Raw genomic sequence first — 22270 nt, 5'->3', positions numbered from 1 at the left:
TATTCCCAAATATTTATAGTTTTCTTTTTAAAATATTTATTTATTTTTAGAGACAGGGCAAGGGAAGGAGGAAGAGAGGGAGAGAAACACTGAAGTGTGAGAGACACATCAACCTGTTGCCTCTCACATGCCCCCAGCTGGGGACCTGGCCCGCACCCCAGGCATGAGCCCCGTCTGGGAATCAAACTAGTGACCTTTCACTTTGTGGGACGACGCCCAACCCACTGGGCCACATCAGTCAGGGCTGCAGTTTTCTCTTTAAATAAGCCGTGACGGCTGGTGTCCATGATCTTATCTAAAGTCTTAGCCAAGCTGTTGGCGTCATGGCTAAGTAGCTGAAGAGTGGCTTCCTTCCGGTCACAAAGCTATCCTGTCTCCTCAGTCGCCACGCCTCAATGGCCTGTCTGCCTGCAAGCCTGCCTGTAAGGCGCCATCAGAAGCTGTCCAAGACTCACCCACTCCTGCTCACTGCCCGCCTGCTCCCCACTCTTGACATGTGTGGGGGGAAGAAGGGGACAGCCAGAAAAAGTCTTGAATGGTCTCCAATAATATTAAAGTTCAGGACAGAAAAAAAGGTAGTAGTACTTGAGGGCCACAGATGGTGTTTTCATGTTTTGACTGGTTTCATGAAGGTCCTGATCTTTGGTCAAGGTCATGGAAAATAAACAGCCAGATAATATTTAAAAAAACTGGATCCGGATTGAGGACTGTGGCTTAGGATACCAGGACAACGGGCCAGGGAGGGAGATGGATGTTGCTGATGCTGTTGGCCGCAGCCAGAGGTATATCTTGAATTTTGAGGAGCAATGGTGCATAAAGTGCCCTTATAAAACTATAGAAGTATAACAGGTATGACATCAAAAAGAAGAAAAATAGCAGAATATATAGCCATTACTTCTCAAGAGAAATACAGTGAAGTAGATCAGGAACAGTATTTATGGCTCCAGCTAGGGCCTGACGTGGATGTGCATGGAAAGGTTGCTTAAAAATGTGATCTTGAATTCAAAGGTGAGAAAGTAAATATAATATCACAGAACACCCTAAGAATTGGTAGAATGACACATAATTCTTGAAATGGTAATAAACTATAACCAAAGGAAACAGATCACGTAGAAAAATGGGAGTGTGTGTATCTGGGTGGGGGGCGTTCTGCTCCGAACTCAGGAGGTGTATTTGCTGGGAGCTTGAGAGTCATGAAGCAGATACAGGGGGGCAGAGAGAGAATTAGAGGTGACATTTTTGTGGGAGTGGGCCACAGACCTCCTGGCCATTTAGAAGATGCTTTCCTAATACCACTCACCCCAGGAGAAAAGCTTGGATTGAGACGGTCAATTTCTGCGCGAAGTTGCTTTTTGCTTATAAAGCAGATCATCTGATATATTCTTGATTTATCTTTGACAATTTCATTTCTCAAAAAAGATAAAAGCAGCAACAAACTATTACTCTGGGATCAAATTCTGACCTTCAGTGACTATTTATAGATATAGGAGCGATAGAAATCTTGAGAGAATGTGATCCTGTTATCTTATTATCTCTAATAACAGAGCATTGGAAATGGTGCAGTGTATCATGGCTCTAGGGAGGCAGATCTGACAACATCAGAGGAAAGATGGATATGACCCGTCAGCCAGAGAACCTGTATGCTCGGCGACTAGCACGGGCGGACATGAAAAAGCAGAAATGATCGCGGGGAGAAGCAAAGGGAGACATCTGAAGTCACCAAGGTGACTGCACACGTTCCTCTCGGGTGAGTCCAGACTTTAAAGGGCGTGGACACAGAGGCAAAGGTGGCGGTAGCCAAGGACGAATTCCACCGAAAGCACAACCTTGTCACATCTGAGCACCAGTAAAGCCCAGAGCTGAGGTGTGTGGAAAGTTCTGGGCACAACAGAGAGGGCGAGAGCAGCAACGGCAGGACCGACTGTGGTTCAGAGCAGAGGGCGTAGCTTTGGATGGGAACGTGAAGGAAGGGCCCAGCTCCCGCCCCGCTTCTGTTGTTTCTGCCAAGAAGGGTCTGGACTCGAGGAAGAACTGAAAACGGACAGTGAAGTGACGGCAAAAGCATGAGCCAGCACGAGAGGCCGTGTCCTTGTTTTGGGAATGACTTTGGGCACCTGGGCGAGGGTAGTCCTTGATTTTTAACTTCCCCATTTTCATCAGGGAGAACGTGTGGCTTCCTGTCTGCTTACATGCTTTTCTATGTGTGACCACATGCAGCATCGTTTACTTTCTACTTTGTATTTGAGTATTCTAGTGACTAGGAATATGCCTCATCCTCCTTGAAGCTGCGAGTTAACAAATAATTTGTTAGTTCACCAGGTTGTTATTTTCTAAATTAGACGGAACTCATTAGGAAGAGCTTTGCAAAGAGCCTAATGATCTATCTGACTTTTCTGAATGGAGCTGTCCGCTGAGAAAGCCACTGACACCCACGCAGAAAGAAATCGGTGCCATCTCTGACGTCTGTAGCATGACGCGAGGGCTTGACGTTGCAGTCCAAACATCATCGAAACGCAAGGATCATGTGGAGTAGAAGTGAAGTGTAGAAGTAAATCAAATAATCATTATGCTCATTTCAGGGTATTTCAGAAACAAATTAATTTATTCAGCCAACACTTCTTGTGCCTCACTATATGCCCGGGATATGAAGATGGATAAAAGAGGGTCCTTGCCTTCGAACACCCGTAGATAAATGTGTGAAGATATGAAGTCCTTTAACTTCCCTTCAGGAGCTCAGTTTTCCAGAAGAGGGGAAGGATAAAGTGACAGAGGTCTTGAAGGATTCACTGCAAGGTACAGGCGGGGGCCACACAGGAAGTCAAGAGCAGCCCCCTGAGGTCCTCCGCACTGGTGTGGGTGTTTTGATTCCCGCTTCACATATGGGGCAAGTGAAGCCCCGATAGAGTGAGCACTCATCGGAAAGACGAAGAAAGCTGAACCCGCACTGGAGAGAACCCGCAACTATGCTCCACAGGGGGTGGTCGGGGCCCTGAGCCGCGGAAGGAAGCCGCAGAAGGGGGAGAGGGGCAGGGCACGTGACTCACCGGTGGATGAAGTGGTTTTCCTCTAAGTACTGGCAGCCACAGGCAATGTCCCGAGCCACGTGCAGAAGGTCCAGCATGGCCAGGGAGGAGGGCTGGTTCTGTGGTGACACAGAAATGATCCACTGGTGAGCAGCTTGCAGGGAAGGAAGATCTGAAACACCAGCTCAAGTGCACACAAGGCGGCCGAGCCCAGATGAGCTTGGGGTCCCTGGTGCCCTGGCGCTGGATGCATGTTAAAAAATCACCTGGACTTCATTCCTGCTTGTCCCCACTGGCTGTGTGACCTGCGGCTAATTGGTTTGTCACTCTCCGAGCCACAGCCTCCCCGTCTGCGACAGTGGAGTGGCACCCAGCCTCGCTGGATTGTGAGGAGGACTCACGGAGGGGGCGCAGCAGGGGTGCCCCTAAAGGGACCTGCGGCTGGGGGTGGGGCTGCGGGGTGGGGGGCCGTGTGTCTGAGCGGTGGGGCTCTGCAGGGGCCTCACTTGGGTCAGAAATGCCAGGTACCATGAGGGAGACAGTCCCCATTTCCTGGGAAAAAGAAAAGTAAATGTGTTTCTGAGGAAAACATTCATCCACGCTGCTGCTGCTCTCCTCGGGAAAATGCCTTCTGATCCAGCCAGAGGGGGACCCACTCTCAACTTCCCCTGGGTCTCCCTGTCCCCCCATCACTCAGGATGGCAGGGCCTTTGATGGCTCAAGTGCTCTGTGAGCCTGGCACGCTGCAGAGGCAAAATCTTCCCAGGCATTCACCCGCGGGCCAGGTTTATGGGGGCCCCCTGTCTGGGGCTGTTCAGAGCAAATTAACTGCTCTGCTAATCACTCTGCACAGAAGCGGACAGTTGGCCACCAGAGCGGGGGTGTGAGTGAGTGTGAGTGTGGTCAGGGAGGTGTGCACGGTCTGGCAAAACCGACACTTTCTCACAGTAGCCGTGCAGAGCATAGCAGGTGTGCTCCGCGCTGTTCGTCCCCATCCGGGGCAAAGGAGGGGCTGGAGTCAAGGTCCCCCCCACCATCTGCTCCTGAGGGCAGCACTTCCGTGGCACCCTCAGGCCGTCGAGGCTATGGGTGCATTCTGTCCAGTATCACAGAGAAGACCTTGTCCCCTGTTTCCCAAAGTGGGCTTGTGGGATGGAATTCGATCAGAGAGGCGTGGGAATTCTGGGGTTAATAGGTCTTCGTCGCAGGAGTGACCAGGGTCTTTGCTGTACAGTAATGCACGTTGGGGACCGAGGAGGGGGGCCTGCCACGGCTCCAGGCCTTGGCCACAGAATCCCTTTGAGCACGTGTGTGTGTGTGCGTGCGCGCGCGCGCTGGAGTTCCTTTCGGGGGCGCTGTGTAGACCGGCACCCGCCTCACAGGCGAGGAGGCAGGCCAGTGAAGCAGAGGGATTTCTTTGGTCACAGCTTCTGAGGGGCTCTTCCCAAAGGATAAAATATACAAATAAAAAACAATAATATCGACATCTAGCCTTTCCTTACGGAGCTTCTCCTGAGTCATTTAGAGAGGAAGAATCACAGGACACGGGGTAGGATCTGTTTCCCCAAGTGAAAAACAGAACAGTGACACATTTTAAAATTGATGTGGAGAAGAGCGAGAGGGAAAGACGAGGGAAGCTGCAAATGCAGAGAACGCAGCATATAAAAAGCGGCCAAAAGCCGTGTGAAAAGTGATGAGAAGTCAATGCTTGTGGGCCCTCCTCTTCCTGGCTCCTCCCATGGCTGGCTCTCCCCAGGCGCCCGAGGCCCCTTCACGCAGCTGGAGCCAACGATGGGGTGACAGGACCAGAGCCAGGGACCCAGATCTGAGCGGAGTCCACACCAGAGCTTCCCTCCTGTCCACAGTGGCCTCTGGGCTCCAAAGAGCCACTGAGCACCGAGCACATGCTCGAGCTATTCCCCACAGACGTCACCGTGTTCCTCATGCATGCAGACACCGCAGGGGGCAACGGCTGCCACCGTGAATGAAGAGATCCCTGACTCCTTAATGGCTTTTGTCATTATTGAAGGAATCAGCGGCTACTAAACGATGGCAATTAGTCCGTATCTGGCATATGATAAATCCTCAATAAATATTTGTGCAGTAAAGACAGGGTCTGCAAAAAGTTGTTTTTGACATTGAAAGGGATCTGCCTTCTTGAAAAGGTGGGGGGTCCTGGGGCCAAGGGATGTTTTCACTGGTGAGCCATGAATTTCGTTCCCCTGACAGACGTGGGCGGCCTGCGCATGCCTTCTGCCCGCTGCTCCGCAGCCTGTCGGCCGCCGCGCGCCTGTGGGTTTGCTTCCTGAAGCCAGGGCCTCTTGGACAGCCTCTGAGGTGCTTTGATCCTGAAAGCCTGTGGAACCTCTGAGCTCCAGGGATGGGGGAAGGGAGGGCAGAGATCTCATCTGTCTGCTTCTGAGTGCCCAGGCGAGTGCTTGCACACAGTAGGCCATCAGGCAGAACTTGGGGGATTCAAACAATGAGCCAGGTAGAAGTCAGGCCTTTGAATTCAGGGAGTTCCGCAGCCTGCAGGCGTGACCCCCGCGCCCCCGCCATATTCCTCCAGCCCTGAAATCCATTAGCCATCCCTCCCTCCCTTATGTGTGGGGTTTACTGATATGGGCCCCTCTGTGGACTCAAAATCACATTCTTTACTTGACCAGACCGCCACCTCACTAAGCTGGATTGTGTGGCCCCCAGAATCCATGCAGGATGCCCGGCTTCTCTAACCCTCCAGGGAGGCTGCTGCCACAAACGCATTTGCACGGGGTCCCTCCGCAGGGTTGTAATCAGACCTTTTAAATCGCCCCCCATGGAAGGTATCTCAGGAAGGACCAGCTCTCCTGGGAAGGGTAGGTGTCAATGGCAGGGGGTGAGAAGAAGGATGACAGGTGCTGTGAGACTCGGGGGCATGGTTGGCAAGGGGAGCCACAGGGAGCAAGAGCCAGGTCAAAAGTTAAGAGCGGGTTTGGTGACCCTTAGAAGGGGCTGTCCCAGGACAGTAGACTGTCCCATGGCTGTGGGCATGTCAGAGGTCAGCCCTCAGCAGCAGGCTCCTGCTCTGAGCCTCTCTCTTATGGTGGCACTGGGGGTGGGAGGTGTCAATGACTTGCCTTTCCTTCCTGGTACTTTGTTTCTCGGGACGATATTCAAACCATCTCTCATCATCAAAAGAGAGCGATGCCCCGCTCCTCTCTGCTACCCCACCCCGGCCACCGCGGTCCGTGGACTTGCCCAGGGGTGGTTCCCAGATCCTTCCGGTGCCTGTACAGTCCTTCTCCTCCGGCCCCAGGAATGTCCAGCGGGAAGACCAGAGCCGTGCCTCTTCCCAAAGTTTCCGCCCAGTGTCCCCCGTTTGGCCTCTGCCAGAAGCACCGCTGAGACTCTCAGGGCACAAGGAAGCCTCTGCCTTGGTGGGTGGTAATGGAATAGCCACTGAGGCTGGTGCTCGGACCCGGGCAGACAAGGCTGCCTGGCTCGCAGAGCTGGCTCGTCACGACCCGGCCTCGCCGTGGCTGGCTGTGACTTCCCGAAGAGGGTCACTGGGAAGAGGGCACAGCGGGCTGGAAAAAGCACTGCGCGGGACTCGTAAGCCCTGAGTTCTGGTCCCAGCTCCTCCACTTCCTGTGTGGGCCTGGCAAGTCACTTCCTCTCTCTGAGCCACAGTTTTCTCGTCTGTGAAAGATCTGTGCTGTTTACTTCCCAGAGTGGCTTGGAGAAAGGTGAAAGCTGATGAGGGCTGTTAGGAAGTGGGTCCCTGCGGGCGTGCTCAGGAGCACACACACACTCATCGTTTCAAGGAGCTGGATGGGATTCTTAGCTGTCAAGATGGGCCACTTGGACTAAGATATTCTCAATGGAGCCTGGCCTGAGGAGGGGACTGGAGCAGGTGTGACCTTTTGGGGTTTCTGCTACCACCTGGAGTCCCTGAGAGCAGAATGCTCCATCCCCGGCTTTCTGTAGCAGGTGTCTATCAGTCTTCCTGTTTTCCTGGGTGTGGGGAGGGCGCAAGTCTTCCCTGTGGTCCTCACAGTCCAGTGGCAACTCCAGGAAGCCAGGCCCGGCTCAGGGGTCTGCTCTGCTCCGCTTCCTGGTTCTCAGGGCCTCCTGAAGACCCAGCGGCAGCAAGAGTGGGTGGCTGGGTTCTGGGTCGGCCTAGTGCGCTGCGCTTTGTAACTCAGAACCACGTCTGAGACGTTCCAGCCCAGCCCCTGGAATTCACGTTGCAGACACTGAGGCTGGAGTGGGCAGTCTGAGCCACGTGTTGTCTAGTGGCCAAGCAGGGCTGGGGCATGACATTCCTGGATCCACGTAGGTCTCTTCACTGTCCACAGCTCTAGCCCTTCCTAAATATTTAATCACTTTGATAGTAAAACTACAAAGTCAGATGTCACCATTTGAGAAGTGACAGTGAGGTCCAGAACAAGTAGATATAGACTGGCCCGTCCCACCTCAGCTGTTTGGGTAAGTGACCTGGCTGGCATGAATGTCCCTCTCTGTGCTTGTCCCAAGTTTGGTTTTCCAGGATCAGCCAGGCATAAAAATGGACCCAGGCTGGAGAACGCACTGCACAAGCCTTGCGTGAGCTCCCAGGGCTGTTGTCCCCATTTTGTTCATTCTCCCCTGGCCATTCCCCCAGATCTGGGCCCAGGGGCTGACTCCCTGCCCCCTCCCCACCAGTTGCTTCCCAGGATGCCCATTCTTGCTCCTCCCACCCAACTCCGTTCCTTGGCACAAGCGCTGGGGGGAGGCTGGGCCTCACTCACCGGGCGGGGGCGGGTCTCCCGGAGGAACGACTTGAGGTCTCCTCCTGCCATGAGCTCCAGCAGGATAAACCGGGGCAGGGCCTGAAGGCTCACTCCGATACAACGCACAATGTTCTGGTGATTGAATTTGCTGCAGAGCAGACGGGAGGAAGCAAATGTAACTGAGCCGAGTCTGGGAGAATCTTAAGTGGTGAAAGCAGAATACAAAGTCATGTTTTCAGCAGACACTTTAGGTAAATGCACTCTGCAAACACTGGTGGCAGGGCGCAGGCCTGCTGCGCGGACCAAGGTGGGATGGCTTCCCTCATGTTAGGGGCACGAGACGTGAGAGCGGGCAAAAACCAGCACGCTCTATTAAGCAGGGAAAGAGAACGAATGGACTGCGTAGCAATGCCGGCTGAAGGCAGAGTGGCATTAATTGAATTATTAGGCCATAGATATTTTTTCTGAGATGACCACGTGGGGCCGTTCCACCCTGGTAAGGCAGGCTAAGGATTTGGGGGAGTCTCCTGCCGAAGAGGGAGAGGCATGCTGGCGACATCTGTTAGAAGCATCTCCGCAGGGCAATGGGGTGTCTCTCCGGGACTACCTGATGATCAGCGCTTCCATGAGGAAATCCAGCTCATCCTGCTCGGAGCACACCTCAGGCAGCGTCTGTGCAGAGGGGAGAAGGCCGTTAGCTGCGGGAGCAAGGGCTCCAGCAGAGCGTGCGGCCGGCAGAGGCCGCGGGCTGGGGCCAGGTCCTCGAGGGAGCCCCTCTTACCTTTACAGCCACTTGCAGGGGGCTCGGGTCGCTGGGCATTCCGGACACCTGACCTTCATACACCTCCCCAAACGCACCATGGCCCAGGCCCCTGCGCAAAGGAGAAGGCAGGAAAAGGCGCGATGAGGCAGAGGCCGGCCGGCCTGAGAAAGGGGTCGGGCACAGTGAGTGGCCGCCCACGAGAGACTGGGGGGACAGGCACACAGGAGCTGCACCCTCGGCCTGGCTTTGCCCCTCAGTCCCAACCTCCATGGCTTTATCTGAAAGCTGGCAAGACATGCTCCAACTTGAGATCCATGACAATGGTTGAACATCCCTCAGGGAAGACTTGAGTCTCTGATATTTGCCAGGGACACAGGAGTGACTAAGACCTGGCCCTCGCCCTGCAGGCTCACACTCCCTGCGGAGGAAGGCACCCGTCTGGGGCAGACACTTCGGTGGCGTTGTGCACTCAGTGAGTGGCAGACATGCGCAGAGTGCTCTGGGAGCTCAGGTTGGTGGGGTGGTATTTGGCTCCAGCAGGAGGAGGGAGGAGCCAGGAAGGCTCAGGGAGGGGTTACTTGTGAGGATTTTGAGGTGTCCTGGTTCCTCCCATCTAGTCCTCCTCTCACTCTGCAAATCCCATGAATACACAGGGTGTTAAGTGATTAAATACTTGCCAAATGGCCCTGAACACAAAGCCTTCTCCATCTGGGAGGGTCGCAGCTGGGCTGGCCTCCTGTGCCTAGAGGAACCAGTGGTGCTGAGGTGACATCCAGGCTTCCAGAACACCCCCTTCCCTGGAAAGATGGCATGGGCGCTCACCGAATGAGGGTGATGTTTTTCCGAGGCACCTCCTTCAGGTCGCTGATGGAGGAGGTCTTGCCAGCAAAGCAGTAGTTGGGGTTGTAGTCAGTCATGATGGTTGAGGTGCGGAGCTTGCTCAGCTTGTATTCGGGGCTCTGCAGTTCCATCTGCATTGCTTGCAGCTCCTGGTGCTTCCGGCGGTACACTGCAGACAGGGGGAGGTCAGCTTCAGTGTGGCCAGGCAGCCTGGCCCTTGAAGCCCAGCTCAGGCCACCTCCTCCAGGAAGCCCTCCTGGATCTCCACCCCCTCTTCTGAGATCAAAACCCTTCCACCACACTTGGTAATGCTAACAAAATGATTATAGATGTGAATGTGTACTTTTAATCAAAAGGTTATTTAAAGTAAAGGTAAAGATTAAAATCATGTAAGTGGAAAAGATTTTACTGTATCATACAGGGGCAGAGACACCTTAGTTTGCGTCCTCGGAGAAGGAGACCCAAGACAGGATTAATGTGCAAGAATCTCTTTAGGGAAAATGGCAAGAGGAAACGAGGAAGGAGCCCGGAAGGCCGGGAGAACTGTCAGGCTGTTGAAAGTCCAGCCCCGCATGCGGGAGGGTGAGGGAGGCTGAGTAAAACCCTTGATGGCCATGCAGTCTAAAGACGGTCCTGCAGGGCTTTTGGGACATTCTGGGGCCACGCTGGCCTTCAGAGGCGTCCCACGTCTCCCAGGAACAGGATGCTCTGGCGTCCCTGCTGTGCCCAGCCTTTGGGACGGGCACATGTGGCAGTGGACTTGAGAGCGGCTGGGCTTTCGTCACCTGTGCCTCCTGTGGTTGGAGAACTTCCAGGGCGAACAGGTCCCTAAGCTGGCACATAAACTGGCGCCTGAGGGCCCGAGTCTTAACTTCACCTTGGTCACTTACAAGCTGAGTGACACTGATCAGGTCTTGTGACCTCTTTGGCCCCCAGCCCCCTCTGTAAGCAGGGAACGGAGCTCCTGCTCTGTCCATTGAGCCTCTCCACCCCTCCCCGTCCCCAGTGCCTGGGGGGTGTTTTAAGAAAATAAACTCACCACTATAAAATGGTTTTGAAAAATTCCAAAGAGCTCTACCAATGCAAGGGACCATTAACCCTGTTGTCACACACGTGGGAACACTCTGTAGGCCCCCCGTGGGAGGCAGCACGAAATCGTGACTCATGGGGCGAACTCTGCCTTTAAAGCCCAGCCTCGCCCCCTCCAGGTCGGGGCGAGTGAGCCAGCTGCTGTATGCTGAGCTTCCTCCTCTACCTGGTGAACTAAAATGTGTAAACCTGGCATGTAGTATGTGTGCGACACGTGTTAGCGCGTATCATCCTGTCCTTTGAAGGAGGCGCCGTGTGGGAATTACACCTGCTGCCCTCTCCCTGGCCGCTCCCAGGATCCCCTGCTCCGAGGAGGCTGCTCCAAAAGTGCTGCCCCGAGCCGAGCTTTTCCCTCTGCCCTCCTGCCTGAGCCTGCCCACCTGCCCTGGGCGTTTCCAGAAGGAGGAGCCTGGCTGCACCCTGTGAGCCCCCTGTGATCTACCGATCAGCTTGCCTCAGCTCACAGACCTAACAGGAAACACTCACAAACCAGCCTTGCATTCTCTGCTTGTTGTGGGGAAGCAGGGGGCTGGGGGTGTCACACAGGGAGTGAGCCCAACTAGGGGAAGTCCTGCTGAAGCCCCTATCTGGTGGGAGCTGGAAGGGAAGTCTGGGGGTGGGGCTGCGCTTGAGCTATGGCGCCCCCCCTGCAGAGTGTGCCCCCTACCCTGCCCCAGGAGCTCATTCACAGGGCTGAGATCTGGGATCAGCGGCTCCCAGGGACCCCAGGGTCTGGGCTGCCCCAGTCGACACCCACGCAGAGGGACACCTCAGGTCTGTGGCAGAGCCTGAGGCGCTGTCCTGCTCGGCCAGGCCTGCCCTCCTGCCTCCCTTGGGAGCCCGGGGGCTGAGGCGCACTCACCGATCATGATGCCGGAGAACGCCAGCACCAGGGCGGCCACGAGTGCCGAGGTCACAATGGAGAGGACCAGCGAGAGCGGCAGGTGGGGCTCTGGGGTGGGTGACGCTGGAAGACAGGGCCCCCACAAGACACCCATCACTGCGCTGATTCTCCTGTGAGCTGACGGGAGCCAGAAACGCCCTCCCCAGCCAGGACAAAAGCCGTCTGCTCCTCTCATGCCTGGAAACCTCGCCCACCCTTCTGTTTAGAGGATCAGGCGCATAAAGCAGGCTTGTCCTGGTTCACAGCCTTCAAGAAACATGGAATGGGCCTAGATATAAAATTCTAGACTTTAATTCAAAATATCTACCTCACGATGAAGGGATAAGGATAAAAGGTGAGCCAACAGTGGCTTTTGAGAGAGACTCAGTGGCTTTAGGCGGCAGTGACCTCAGTCTGACCCAACAACGGTCTGTGTCGGTCGGTGACAGTCTGAGCTGAATTGCTTCCTGGGGCCCCGGGATCCCGGGGCCCAGGGCACAGGAGGGAGGCTCCCAGCGCCACACTGCCGTCAACCACACTGTGGGATCATGCCTGGTCCAGGCACTGCATTTCAAAAGGGACATTTGAAACACCTGCAGGCAGGGGACCCCAGGATGGAGAGGAGACATTAAACTGCGTCCTGCGTGAGTGGACTGAAATGCAAGGGTCACGAAATCTGGAGAAGGCGTCCCGGTGGAGGACACCCTTGACAGGCTGTGGGCAGTGGGACCCGAGGAGCGGGGGCTGAAAGGAACGGGCCCGGAGGAAGCGCGGGCCTTAGGCGGTCCGCGTCCCTGGAACGGGGGGCGTCCCCGTGGAGACGGAAAGGCCCCTGGGTGGGGAGGTGAGCGTTCATGCCCTGGGTCAGGGGTGGGACTAGATGACTTCAGACTGGGGACCGACGGCCCCTCTTTTACACTCTGCCTTGTTGTCAGAGCATTCGTGCTGGAGCAGATGACGGCGGGGCGAGGGTAGTTCGGAAGTTTACAAAACTGCGTCCAATGTCTCCAGAACCACGGAAACCAGCCGTGGCTCAGTCTCTGCGCCTGCACTCCCATCCCCTTACCAATGCAAGAGACACCGTCCTCAGCCAGCACTGTCCCGTGGTCACAGAAGCAGATGATCTTATGGCTCTCAGGGTCCATGTGGCACTCATCTACCTCACAGTGGCTGCAGTTCAGGTAATGCTTAATGTTCACTTCCCCGTGGCCTTCCATCACTGTTGACAAGAACGAAAGGTCAGCCTTGGGCGGAGCCTGTGACAACGGCCCCGCGCCCCAGCCCAGCCCCTGTGCTTGTCTCCAGCTGGTCAGTGCGGGTTCTGGTCCCCGTCCCCACATCCCAGACGTTGCAGCACGGCTCTGTGCAGGAAAGTCCCCGGTGCACCTGCTGAGTGCAGTTCAGGCAGAGGACATTTGGCTACATTTACGGAGCTGGGTGGGAGCATCCACACGCCTGGCCCCTAAGTTGGCTGCCACAGGTACAAGCCCTGTTACTGTTGCCTTTTCTAGGACCAGCCTGCCTGGTGGCCATCTTCTGCCTCTGTCCACATGAGATCATGCCTCCTGACTTCTAGAAAACTGGCTGAGGTGACACCAGGCATCCTTGCCTGCAAGCGGCCCATGATCATGCCTTTGCGTCCTGCCCTCATGCCCGCAGCTCCGACGCTTTAGCTGGGCCGAAGAACTGGCCTAAGGAAGTCGGTTCCGCACCTGGCAGAGGGGGTACCTTTTAAAGCCGGGGTATACAGGATGCCCAGGGGACTGATGAAGGACACCCCGTCCTCCCCGTCCATCTCAGGGTCATTGTTGGAGGCTGCGTTGCCGCCTGTGGCAAACCAGAGAAGAGTTTAACGCAGAGAGGTGGGTGCCCAAGTCTCAACACGCGTGCGCATCAGCGGGCCATGCAGTGGGGTCAGGGAGGCGCCTGGAAGGGCGGGGTGACGGGGAGGGAAGGGAGGCTCAGGGCACAGGGGCTGCGCGCGGGGCTTGGCTCGGTGGCTGCTGGATGTGGGGCCACTTTCCTCTCCAGGGCCAGGCCAGCTCCCACGCGGGAGTCCCCACTCCACTGGGGCCCCTTAGGAAGAAGTGCGTGTGAACGAGGGCCGCAAACGTTCCAGTCTCCCCAGGCTGGCTAGCCCCGCGGGGCCTCTTCCGGGACTGGCCAGGGCAGTGGCACTGAGGAGTTGCTCTCCAGTCCCGCCGGGTAGGGCTTGGGACATGGGGGTCGGGCCCCTGTGCCTTGAGGCTCCTGTCCCTCCTTTCAGCTGGGGCTGGGTTATCTCTGGGCGCCCCCCAAGGGCTCCACCCACCCACCCACCCACCCAGGGCTTGGAAAAGAAGAGCATCTGGTTAAGGCAAGCAGCTCACACAGCGTAAAGCAAAACACAGACAGAGCATCACAGTGCGTGCATGCATTGTGTCCTAGTCTGTGGGGACGGTGGAGCCACCGTTTCCCAGCCGCTCAGCTTCAGAAGGCGTTTGTGCTCTGCACTCGCGCAGAGGAGAGCTGGGGCCCGGGGGCCGGCTGCTGGCTGAGGGGCTGGGCTGGGCGCGTGGGTGCCCGCAGTTGCCCTCCCGAGCGGTGCCCATCAGCACGGCGAGTGGCGTTCTGGAGCTGGTGGGCTGGGGCAGGGAAAGGAAAGCGAGGGGTCCTTGAGGCTGGAAGCCGCAAACCAGGCCCTTAGGGGGCTGGCTTGGCAAGGACGTGGGCCAGGCCATCCCAAGGGAGGCAGGCGGTTGAGGTCTGGCCTCCGAGGTTCTCAAGCCAGCACATCCTTAGGGTGGCTCAGAGAAGAGTCTGGGAAGCCAAAGCCTCTGTATCATCGACTTGGGGGTGATCAAGAACCACGTGGGATCTTGATGCCGTCACTGTTGAAGCCTCGAGGAAGGATGCTGGCTCGCAAGCCAACGCCCTGCCTCTGGCTGGTCCCCAGGCTGAGCAGAAGGCGTGCACAGTTACATCACAGTCCACACGGGGCGGCCAGGGGTGGGCAGGCGAGGGCTGGGAGAGGGCGGGGAGGGGGTGCCTAGGACTAAGAGGGGAGGGAGCGACACCTTGAACACAAATCATCTTTACCTATATATCCTCCGCCTCCTCCACCTGAGGAGCACCCCCCTCCACCCCCTCCGAAACCCCCTCTTGTCTCCCACCCCCACTTCTTCATGGCCTGGGGGCAGGAATGTCCTCCGGTGGCCCCCTCCAGCAAAGATTTTCCAGACCAGAGCAAGGAAGTGTTATCATTCCAGCCACCTCCACCACCTGCGGGGAGAGACGTAGAAAACTATAGTGAGGTTGCTGGCGGGGTGAGGTCCGCCGCTGAGCCTGGCAAAGGAAGCAGGACTCGTGCGCTTTGAGGGGGCCCAGGGGCCCCGTCTTTAGTGGGGCCCGGGAGCTGGGGTCCATAGCTGGAAGACCAGGAGCGTGGCCTTGGTCCTAGAGAGGCCGGCCTTGGCTGCAGCTGAGTGTCCTGGTGGGCACAGGCCTTGTACCACTGCTTCCTGTCAGGCCTCGGGCTCAAAAGCCCTGAGAGCGCTGGGCCAGGAGTGCGGCGGGTGAGGGACAGGCAGCCCGGTGACTCAGCTTGTTCCTCTGCCTTCTCTCCATGTCCACCGACTCCTGAAGAGCTGGGCCTTCCCTTTGTTAGCTGCTTCCCATCTCAGCAAGAACCAGGGCCCACCAGGCCCCGGGCAGCCAGATGCCGAAACCCTGCAGAGGTGCTGCTGAGAAGCTCCTTGCAGGAATCCCGGACTAGGCACCAGATGACCCAGCGGGCTTTATTGTTTCCTGGGCAAGAACCTCCATGTCCTGAGCCTGTAACTTGAGGATAATGAGACTCACCCCAGCAGGTTGCCACTTGGATCAAAGGAGACAGTGAGGGTGGGGAATGCTTCATAAACCACCAAGCGCAGGGCCCACTGGGCCCTTGGGAGGCAGGGCCGGTGCTAGCGGGGTGGGTGGGGCCTCCCCCTCTGAAGCTCAGGCAGTATCTCGCCTGCCTGCTCCCGAGAGGCTTCCCTGAGGCCAGGAGCGGAGAAGGCGGGGGAGGGGTGATGGATCCGCTGGTGGCAATGGCAGCCACCGTGGCTGTGCTGCTCAAGGCCTGGGGCTGCTCTGAACTCGTGCAAAGGAGGTACTATTGACAGAGCTGAGGTGGAACTGACCACGGTAAATGTTTCCTGCTGGCTCTTGAGATGCCAGGACCTCCCCCGCACCGTGTTGTCTCATATGGTATCGCGGCAGGCAGCCTGCTCCCAACAACCCCAGAGCCCTTTCGGCTCCTGCAGATGATGGTGGGGGGCCTGGAGAAACAGCAGTTCATGGGTCTGCTGGAACCGAGAGGGTTAATGGGCCTGGGAGGTTCTGCTGGACCCCGAGGGGCTGTAGAGGGAGGCTGGGGGGTGGTGTGTGTAGGGAGGTGAAGTGGGGGTGCTGTGGATAGAGATGACTATTATTCTCCAAGGCAGGCGCCAGGTTTCAGGCAATGAAACCCGGGTGAGGAACAAGCTTGGGTCTGGCATGGGGACACACAGAGCCAATCAAGGCCCCCAGGCAAGTTGTGGGGACCTTTTGCCACCTTTGGAAGTTACAGGGGTGCTTCGGCTTCAAGTGGCTGGTCTCTCTTCTGTCAGCCGTGGGTGGGGTGTGGGCCTGCCGTGGCTGTTGATGTCAGGTGGCAGAGGGAGGGCCCTGCTCCATGGGGGGACCCGCAGTGAATTCAGGAAGCTGGCCGTGCGGAGCCTGAGTGCAGTAAATGCACCCAGACAAGCTGGGCCTGACGCCGCGTCCGCCGCCTTCCCCTGTCCCGCTTCCTGCCCTTGCGTCCTTTCTGTCCCTTACTCTATCTAGCAGCCTTCAAGCAAATGCATGGGAAAGAAAATACTGGACATAAAAATAAATCAACAGCAATGTGTTTTTTTAAAGGATTGAGTTGGAAACTGTTTAGCTGTGTGAGAAAAAAATCTACCAACTTTCTGTGAGCTCACTGACTCTTGCAAAATGGGAATAATAATATCTTTCTGGAAAACCCTACAGGATTGCTTTGAAAAGCATACGTATAATAGATGTGGAAGTGTTTTTGAATTTATTAAATCTGTACCGATGTAAGGAGCACTATAAATCTTGCGAGGGGTAATTCTTCACTGTCGACCCAGTAACAATTTCTACTTTCTTCTATCCCTAGTCATCTCTTGATTAAAGGGGAAGTTTGAGTATTGGCTTTAATTAATCTCAAATGATAAATGCCTTCGAAGATCCTCCCTTGCTCTGATTGTGGAGAAAATACAAACACGAACCTCATTTTCTCTTTTGGGATGGCTGATTTTGGAAGAATCAGAGGACCCACATGCCCTGTTTGTGTGGCTGGCTCTCACTAACCAGCACAGAGAGCCAGCCACCTGGTTCTCCAGAACGGGCTTCTCCAGTGAGGAGCCGAGGGAGCTGCTGCCCTGGGCCTGGAGGAGGAGCGCGGGGGTGTGGGGGGCCTGGCTCCGCCCAGGGTTCTCCCATCCGCTCGCCTCCAGTTGCACTCGGGAAAACCCCAGACCCGGGGAGGGCTGGGCTGGCTGGCTGGGTGCTGGGGCCTCTCTCATTTTCTCAGTGACCTTCCGCAGGCCCAAACCGCCCGTCAGTGAGGTGGCCTCTGGGGCCCAGGGATGCCGCCTGCCCTTCCTCCCTGGGTACCTGTCCCAGAGCGCCCGGCCTCTCAGGTGCTGGTAACTAAGGTGCCCAGAGGTGTGGGATGGCCCCGCTCAAGCAGGAGAAAGTTCTGGGCCAGCGCTGCTGTACCTGCGGCTCCGGAGTAGCCGTTGAGTCCGAGAACCGAGGAGTTATTCTCCAGTCTCTCGGGGTGGAACGTGTCCATCTTGGCCCCGTAGGCCCTGCCACCACCGCCAGCTGCAATGATCAGAGGCACTGGCACGCCGTCCTTCATCTGGCCGGAGAGACAGTCAGAGATTGACAAACCGAGCCGGACTTGCACTCTGGAGACCCCAGAGCCCCGGTCTAAATGGTTAAGGTGTCCGAGTCTTTGCTCGGCATGGGTGACATCTTGGTGGCCTGGGGGACCTGAACTCGTGCTACAACAACCCAACAGCTCGCACTCCACCTGCTCCCTCCCCGCAGCTCCTGTAACATCCAGGGCTCCATCAGAGAGAAAAACCACTTGTGGGTTCAACCCTAGAGGCTGCTCATGTGGCCCCTTTCCTGAAGCTTTGGAGAGGAGCCTCAGAGGTTTGGGTGCTGGAGGTAGAGCAGGCCCCTTTGCTCTCTCCTCCCCTCCACTCTGGGTCTCTGGCTCTGACCCCCACAACCTCGATATTAAGCCCTCAGCGTCGCTGTCCCTGTGGGAGCAGGGCCTAGCAGGGAGCCTTTGCCCTCAGTTTCTGGCCTGGCCTTGCCGAAGCCAGACAAGCCCACCTGAGGGCTGGGGAGGGCAGGGCGGGCCCCCTGGTGGTGAGTCGGGTGGGTGCCTCAGCAAGAGAAGAGCCTGCCCTTTCTTGGACAGACAGGGAGCCCTGCATCTCTCTGGGTCTTGGTTTCCTCATCTCCAAGTGGCACGAAGTGGCATTTGGGTCCCAGGGCTGTTGTGACGTTCCAACCCCATGACACACGGAAGTCACTGCCCTTGAGGGCCTGGCACAGTCCATCTCACCTTAAATACATAGGTGGCTCCGCCTCCTCCTCCACCCCCTCCTGCCCACTCGTGCACGCTCCTGTTCACACGGATTTCTTCTTCGATCACGTTGTTCTCGCCAATGCAGACTTTCTGGATTAATTGGTTTGTCTGTAGAAACAAAAAGCACCTCAGGTTAGTGTCCACATTTCTCTACCTTCTAGCAGACAGATCCCCTATGTTTAAAGGCAGGGTCTATCTCTCAAATAGCTTACAACTGAGTTGAAGAGACCAAAAAATACACCCAGATAACTGTCATTCTGGGCATTATTAGAAAAGGACCACAAGGACAGTTTAGTTAGCAAATGCATGGGAAGTTGGGGGAGGGAGGGTGAGCCCTTGCTGCCAACTGGTGGTGACCAGGGAAGACTGCCTGTAGGAGGTGGCATTTACATAGGTCCTGAAGAACAGGAAGATTTTGTTTAAAAAAAATTAAAGCACATTATATTAGTTTCAGATATACAGCATAGTGATTTGACATTTATCTGAGGAAGTGATCACCATGTTAAGTCTAGTAACCATCTGTCATCATACAAAGTTATTGTGATATCAGTGAGTGTATTCCCCAGGTTGTAAACTACATCTGACAGAGAGATTCTTAAACACAGAATGGGAGAAAGTTCGGGCACCTGAGGGAGAGAGGAGCATGAACCTAGAAGGTGAGTCGGGTGTTTGGGGGGGAAAGCCAAGGAGTCTTTTTGGCTCAGAAAAGTCCATCTTAGGGCAGGGAGATGGTTCCGAAGGACCTGTAAGAGTCCTCTGGCCTCTGAAGAGGGGGTGACTGAGGGCCTAAGTGGGGAGATAGGTCTGGAGGGAGCGTGAGCGGGGGCAGGTGGAAGGCCTTACACGGGACTGTGGCAGGGGCCTTGGACACAGCCCGAGAAGGAGATGGATGTCATTCTCTAGGCAGCGGGGAGTCATCGAGGTGTTTAAGGAAGCCGCAGTCCTGATGCCTCAAGGAAAGAGGAGAGTGGGAGGCCAGACTTGTATTATATTCCCAGTTTATCTTTGGCAAAGTCGTTTCTTCCCTTTGGGCAACTCATTCCTCCCAGCTAATGTCCCATTTCTTGCCTCCAGAACCCCCCTGGCATAGCCCTAAATAGAGATCGCTGTGTCTGCCATGGAGAATGGCATGAACCCTGGAATCAGTGGGACACCCCTAAACAACCGTGGAGGGGGCGCTCGACCTCTCTGACCCACATGTGTGGAATGGGAGTGAAGACACCACAGGCTGTGGGTAGCCAAGGACGGTGTCTAGGATAGTATCTTGCACGTGTCAGGGACTGAATAAATGGCTGCTGTTTTATTTGGATTCACGCTTGAGCCCACGCATGGGGCTGGTGGGAGCCCAGGCACCTGGGAGTCCCAGGGGTCGTGGAAATTCCTGAGACACAGATCCCGGAATCCCTGTATAAAGGGGGCAGTGCTTCAAGAACAGCCGCCCTGCTTATTGGCCGCAGCTCAGATGAACTCTGCAAATGTCGGCTGACCTCAGAGGAAAATGACTTTTCTTTTACTTAATAGAAAAAAGGCCAATAAAACATCACATTTCCATCGAATGCTGCTGTGTAACCAGCCGGTGGATGTGGCAATTCATCTTTAGCCACTCCTTATGCTAAAGCACTCAGGGGTGCCGGCAATGAGTACTAAAGAAATTTCCAGATAAATAGCTGAGATGCAATTTGTTTTATGGCATTTTGGATTTAATGACGGAAATAATTTGATATTTTTCAGAGCGGATTTAGTGTGGGTGGAAGGCTGCGAATTGTTATTATAGAAAGCTGACATTTGTCCTGCATGTGCGGTGCCTTCCAGGGCTGGGGGTCGGGTGCCGTGGGTGGGGGGCTGCGGGAAGGAAGCCCTCATAACTGCTGTCTGGGGAGGGCATGAAACGCAGGAAGCATGCGGGAGTGAACCCCGGGTCAAGGGACGGAAATGTGGCTGTCAGCTGGGCAGAGCAGAGCACAGAAAACGGGCCCGTTTTGATTGACAGGCTCCGCCGGAGATTTGCTGAGCCACACTAGCCCAGGCCCCTCACCTCTCAGACCCTCCTCCTCCTCTGTTAAGCAGAGGGCTGTCCAGCACACCCCGCCCCCTCAGGCCCTACTCCCTCTCTTAGGGCCTCTGGCCCTGGGGGTGCCCCTTCCTACGAACAGCATCTGCAGATGCCTGGAGGCTGCGGCCTTGGGCTGGACAGTGGCCTTTGTGTAACTAGAGGCCAGACTCGTGCTCACCCCCTGCTGCCCCTGCCAGGCTGTCTCCTTTAAACTGGATGGGGGGCGGGGGATGGGAGATGGTCGACTTAGCTTCTTGCTGATCAGTCTGCATCTCGAGAGACTCTGCCAGTAGCAGGATGGAGCTGATCGCTTCTTCATAACATAGTTTCTTCTCCCTGACCCTCTTGAGTTTCTTCCCACCTCCCTGGCTCCTCCTCCTTAGCCTCCTTGCTGGTTCACCTTCTTCTCCCCGCCGGGGTCCCCAGAGCTCAGTCCTTGGTCTTCTCAACCTGGACTGCTCCCTAGGCCATCTCTTCCTGTCTTGGCATTATGCTGGTTTCTCCCAAATTTGTGTCTCCACTCTAGACCTCTCTCCTGAGTTCAGTGAAGTCCCCTCCTGTTGTCCACCGAAGTCCCTGTTTGGCTGCCTCCCAGACAGAGCTCTGAGACTCAGCATGTCTGACACCAGCCTCCTGATCTTGCCCCAAACCTGCTCCTTGCACAGCATTCCCCAGCCCAGGTGAGGGCGGCTCCCTCCTTCCAGCAGCTCGGGCCTGGTTCTTAGAGCCATTGGGGTCTGCTCTTTCTCTCAGTTCATCATCTAATCGAGCAAGATATCCTTTTGGATTTTACATTCAAAATATGCCCAGAATTTGACCATTTTTCACGAGGGCCGCTACCATCCTGGTCCAAGCCATCATTGCCTCTTGCTGGGATTAATGCCATAGCCATGGAACACAATCCTCGGCTCTCCCCTCGGGCCCGTGTGGTCTGTTCCCTACTTTGCAGCAGAAGGGGGCCTTTAGATACCAAAACTGCATCAGGTCACTTCTCACTACGCTGCTCAAAACTCTCCTATGGCTTAAACTTGACGTTTCAGTGGCCTCATCTGGTGCCCATTCCCTCTGACCTCATTGCTCACCTGCCCTCCCTCTTGCTTCCACCTCAGGGACTTGGACACCCCAGATATTTCCCTGGTTCAATCCCTCACCTCTTCCGGGACTCTGCTCAAGTGTTGTTTTTTCTAATAGGCTTTCCTTGAGCACCCTATTCAAAATTGCAACCTGCCCCCAACCCTGGCATGTCTAACTTCCCTTACCCTATTTCTATACACTCTGATACTTTCATGGTTGGGCACCCTGATTAACTTATAAACTGATGAACTACTTATTGCCTGTTTGTCCCTCCACGCCCCTGACATGAATGTAAGCAAAGATATTGAGAACAAAGATATTTCTCTTGTTCATGGATATTTTCCAAGTTCCTAGAACAGTGATGGGCATGTAGTATGTATTCAACAAATATTTGCTGAATACGGTTGAACAAAGTGGGTGCACATGCTGGCCCCTTACGATATTTGCATGGTGAGCGGTGGTAGGGGTGAGATTTAACATTTAGATCAGTGGTTTTGCTCCCTCGGGGACATTTGGAAATGTCGCATGCATTTTTGATTGTCATAAGTGGGGGATGCCGCTGGCATCTGGTGGGTAGAAGCCAGGAATTCTGCTAAACTGCCTAGTGCGCACAGGATAGCTCACACCTCCAAGAATTACCTGCTCCAAAATGTCAATAGTGCTGATGTCGAGAAACCCTGGGTCACGCCACCAGTTCAGCCTGGGAAGGAACTGGAGGAGCAGGGGCTGGGGATGTGTATGAGGGGCTCCCAGCAGCTGGAGCCCATTCCAGGCCCAGCGTGGCCAGGCACACACAGGGAGAGCGACTCTGCATGGATGTGCAGCTGAACCAGCAGAGCTGCCAAATCCTGCAGTTCACTTCTTAGAGTCCACTTTGCCTTCTGGAGCACCCTCTCTAGACACCATTTTGGAAAATTCGAGATTGAGGTGGTGCCTGTAAACAGTCTTTCTTTCTCCTTCTCCCAGTGACTCCTGGGGGTTGGAGGTGGGGAGCAACAGGGAAGACCAATTCCTTTCCCCAAGCCCATGCTATGCCCGGTCTGACCAGCAGAGGGGGCTGCCCCCGTCCCTGGCTGAGAATTGACTTCTGGACTCTTCTGAGCATCCACCAAGTTTGA

The 22270-nt window shown here is 55.6% G+C and overlaps 1 protein-coding gene across 1 annotated transcript in view; it reads right to left on the bottom strand.

Annotated features, from left to right (window-relative positions):
* The window catches only part of ALK (ALK receptor tyrosine kinase), a 632462-nt gene that overhangs the window by 10209 nt on the left and 599983 nt on the right, over window positions 1-22270 (bottom strand). Inside the window, exons 14-24 of the mRNA XM_054565684.1 lie at window positions 18002-18133; window positions 17137-17281; window positions 14428-14610; window positions 13078-13176; window positions 12416-12568; window positions 11329-11433; window positions 9360-9546; window positions 8556-8646; window positions 8382-8446; window positions 7793-7922; window positions 3045-3142 (exon numbers count right to left, since the gene is read on the bottom strand). Coding sequence (XP_054421659.1) covers window positions 3045-3142; window positions 7793-7922; window positions 8382-8446; window positions 8556-8646; window positions 9360-9546; window positions 11329-11433; window positions 12416-12568; window positions 13078-13176; window positions 14428-14610; window positions 17137-17281; window positions 18002-18133 — 1388 coding nt within the window. The remainder of the gene's footprint in view (window positions 1-3044; window positions 3143-7792; window positions 7923-8381; window positions 8447-8555; window positions 8647-9359; window positions 9547-11328; window positions 11434-12415; window positions 12569-13077; window positions 13177-14427; window positions 14611-17136; window positions 17282-18001; window positions 18134-22270) is intronic.

This window comes from Pteronotus mesoamericanus, unplaced genomic scaffold, assembly GCF_021234165.1.
Source record: "Pteronotus mesoamericanus isolate MK-2021 breed Mesoamerican mustached bat unplaced genomic scaffold, CSHL_Meso_final contig_101, whole genome shotgun sequence".
Lineage (NCBI taxonomy): Eukaryota > Metazoa > Chordata > Mammalia > Chiroptera > Mormoopidae > Pteronotus > Pteronotus mesoamericanus.
Note: the sequence above shows the minus strand (reverse complement) of the source record. Positions and strands in the feature narration are given on the sequence as shown.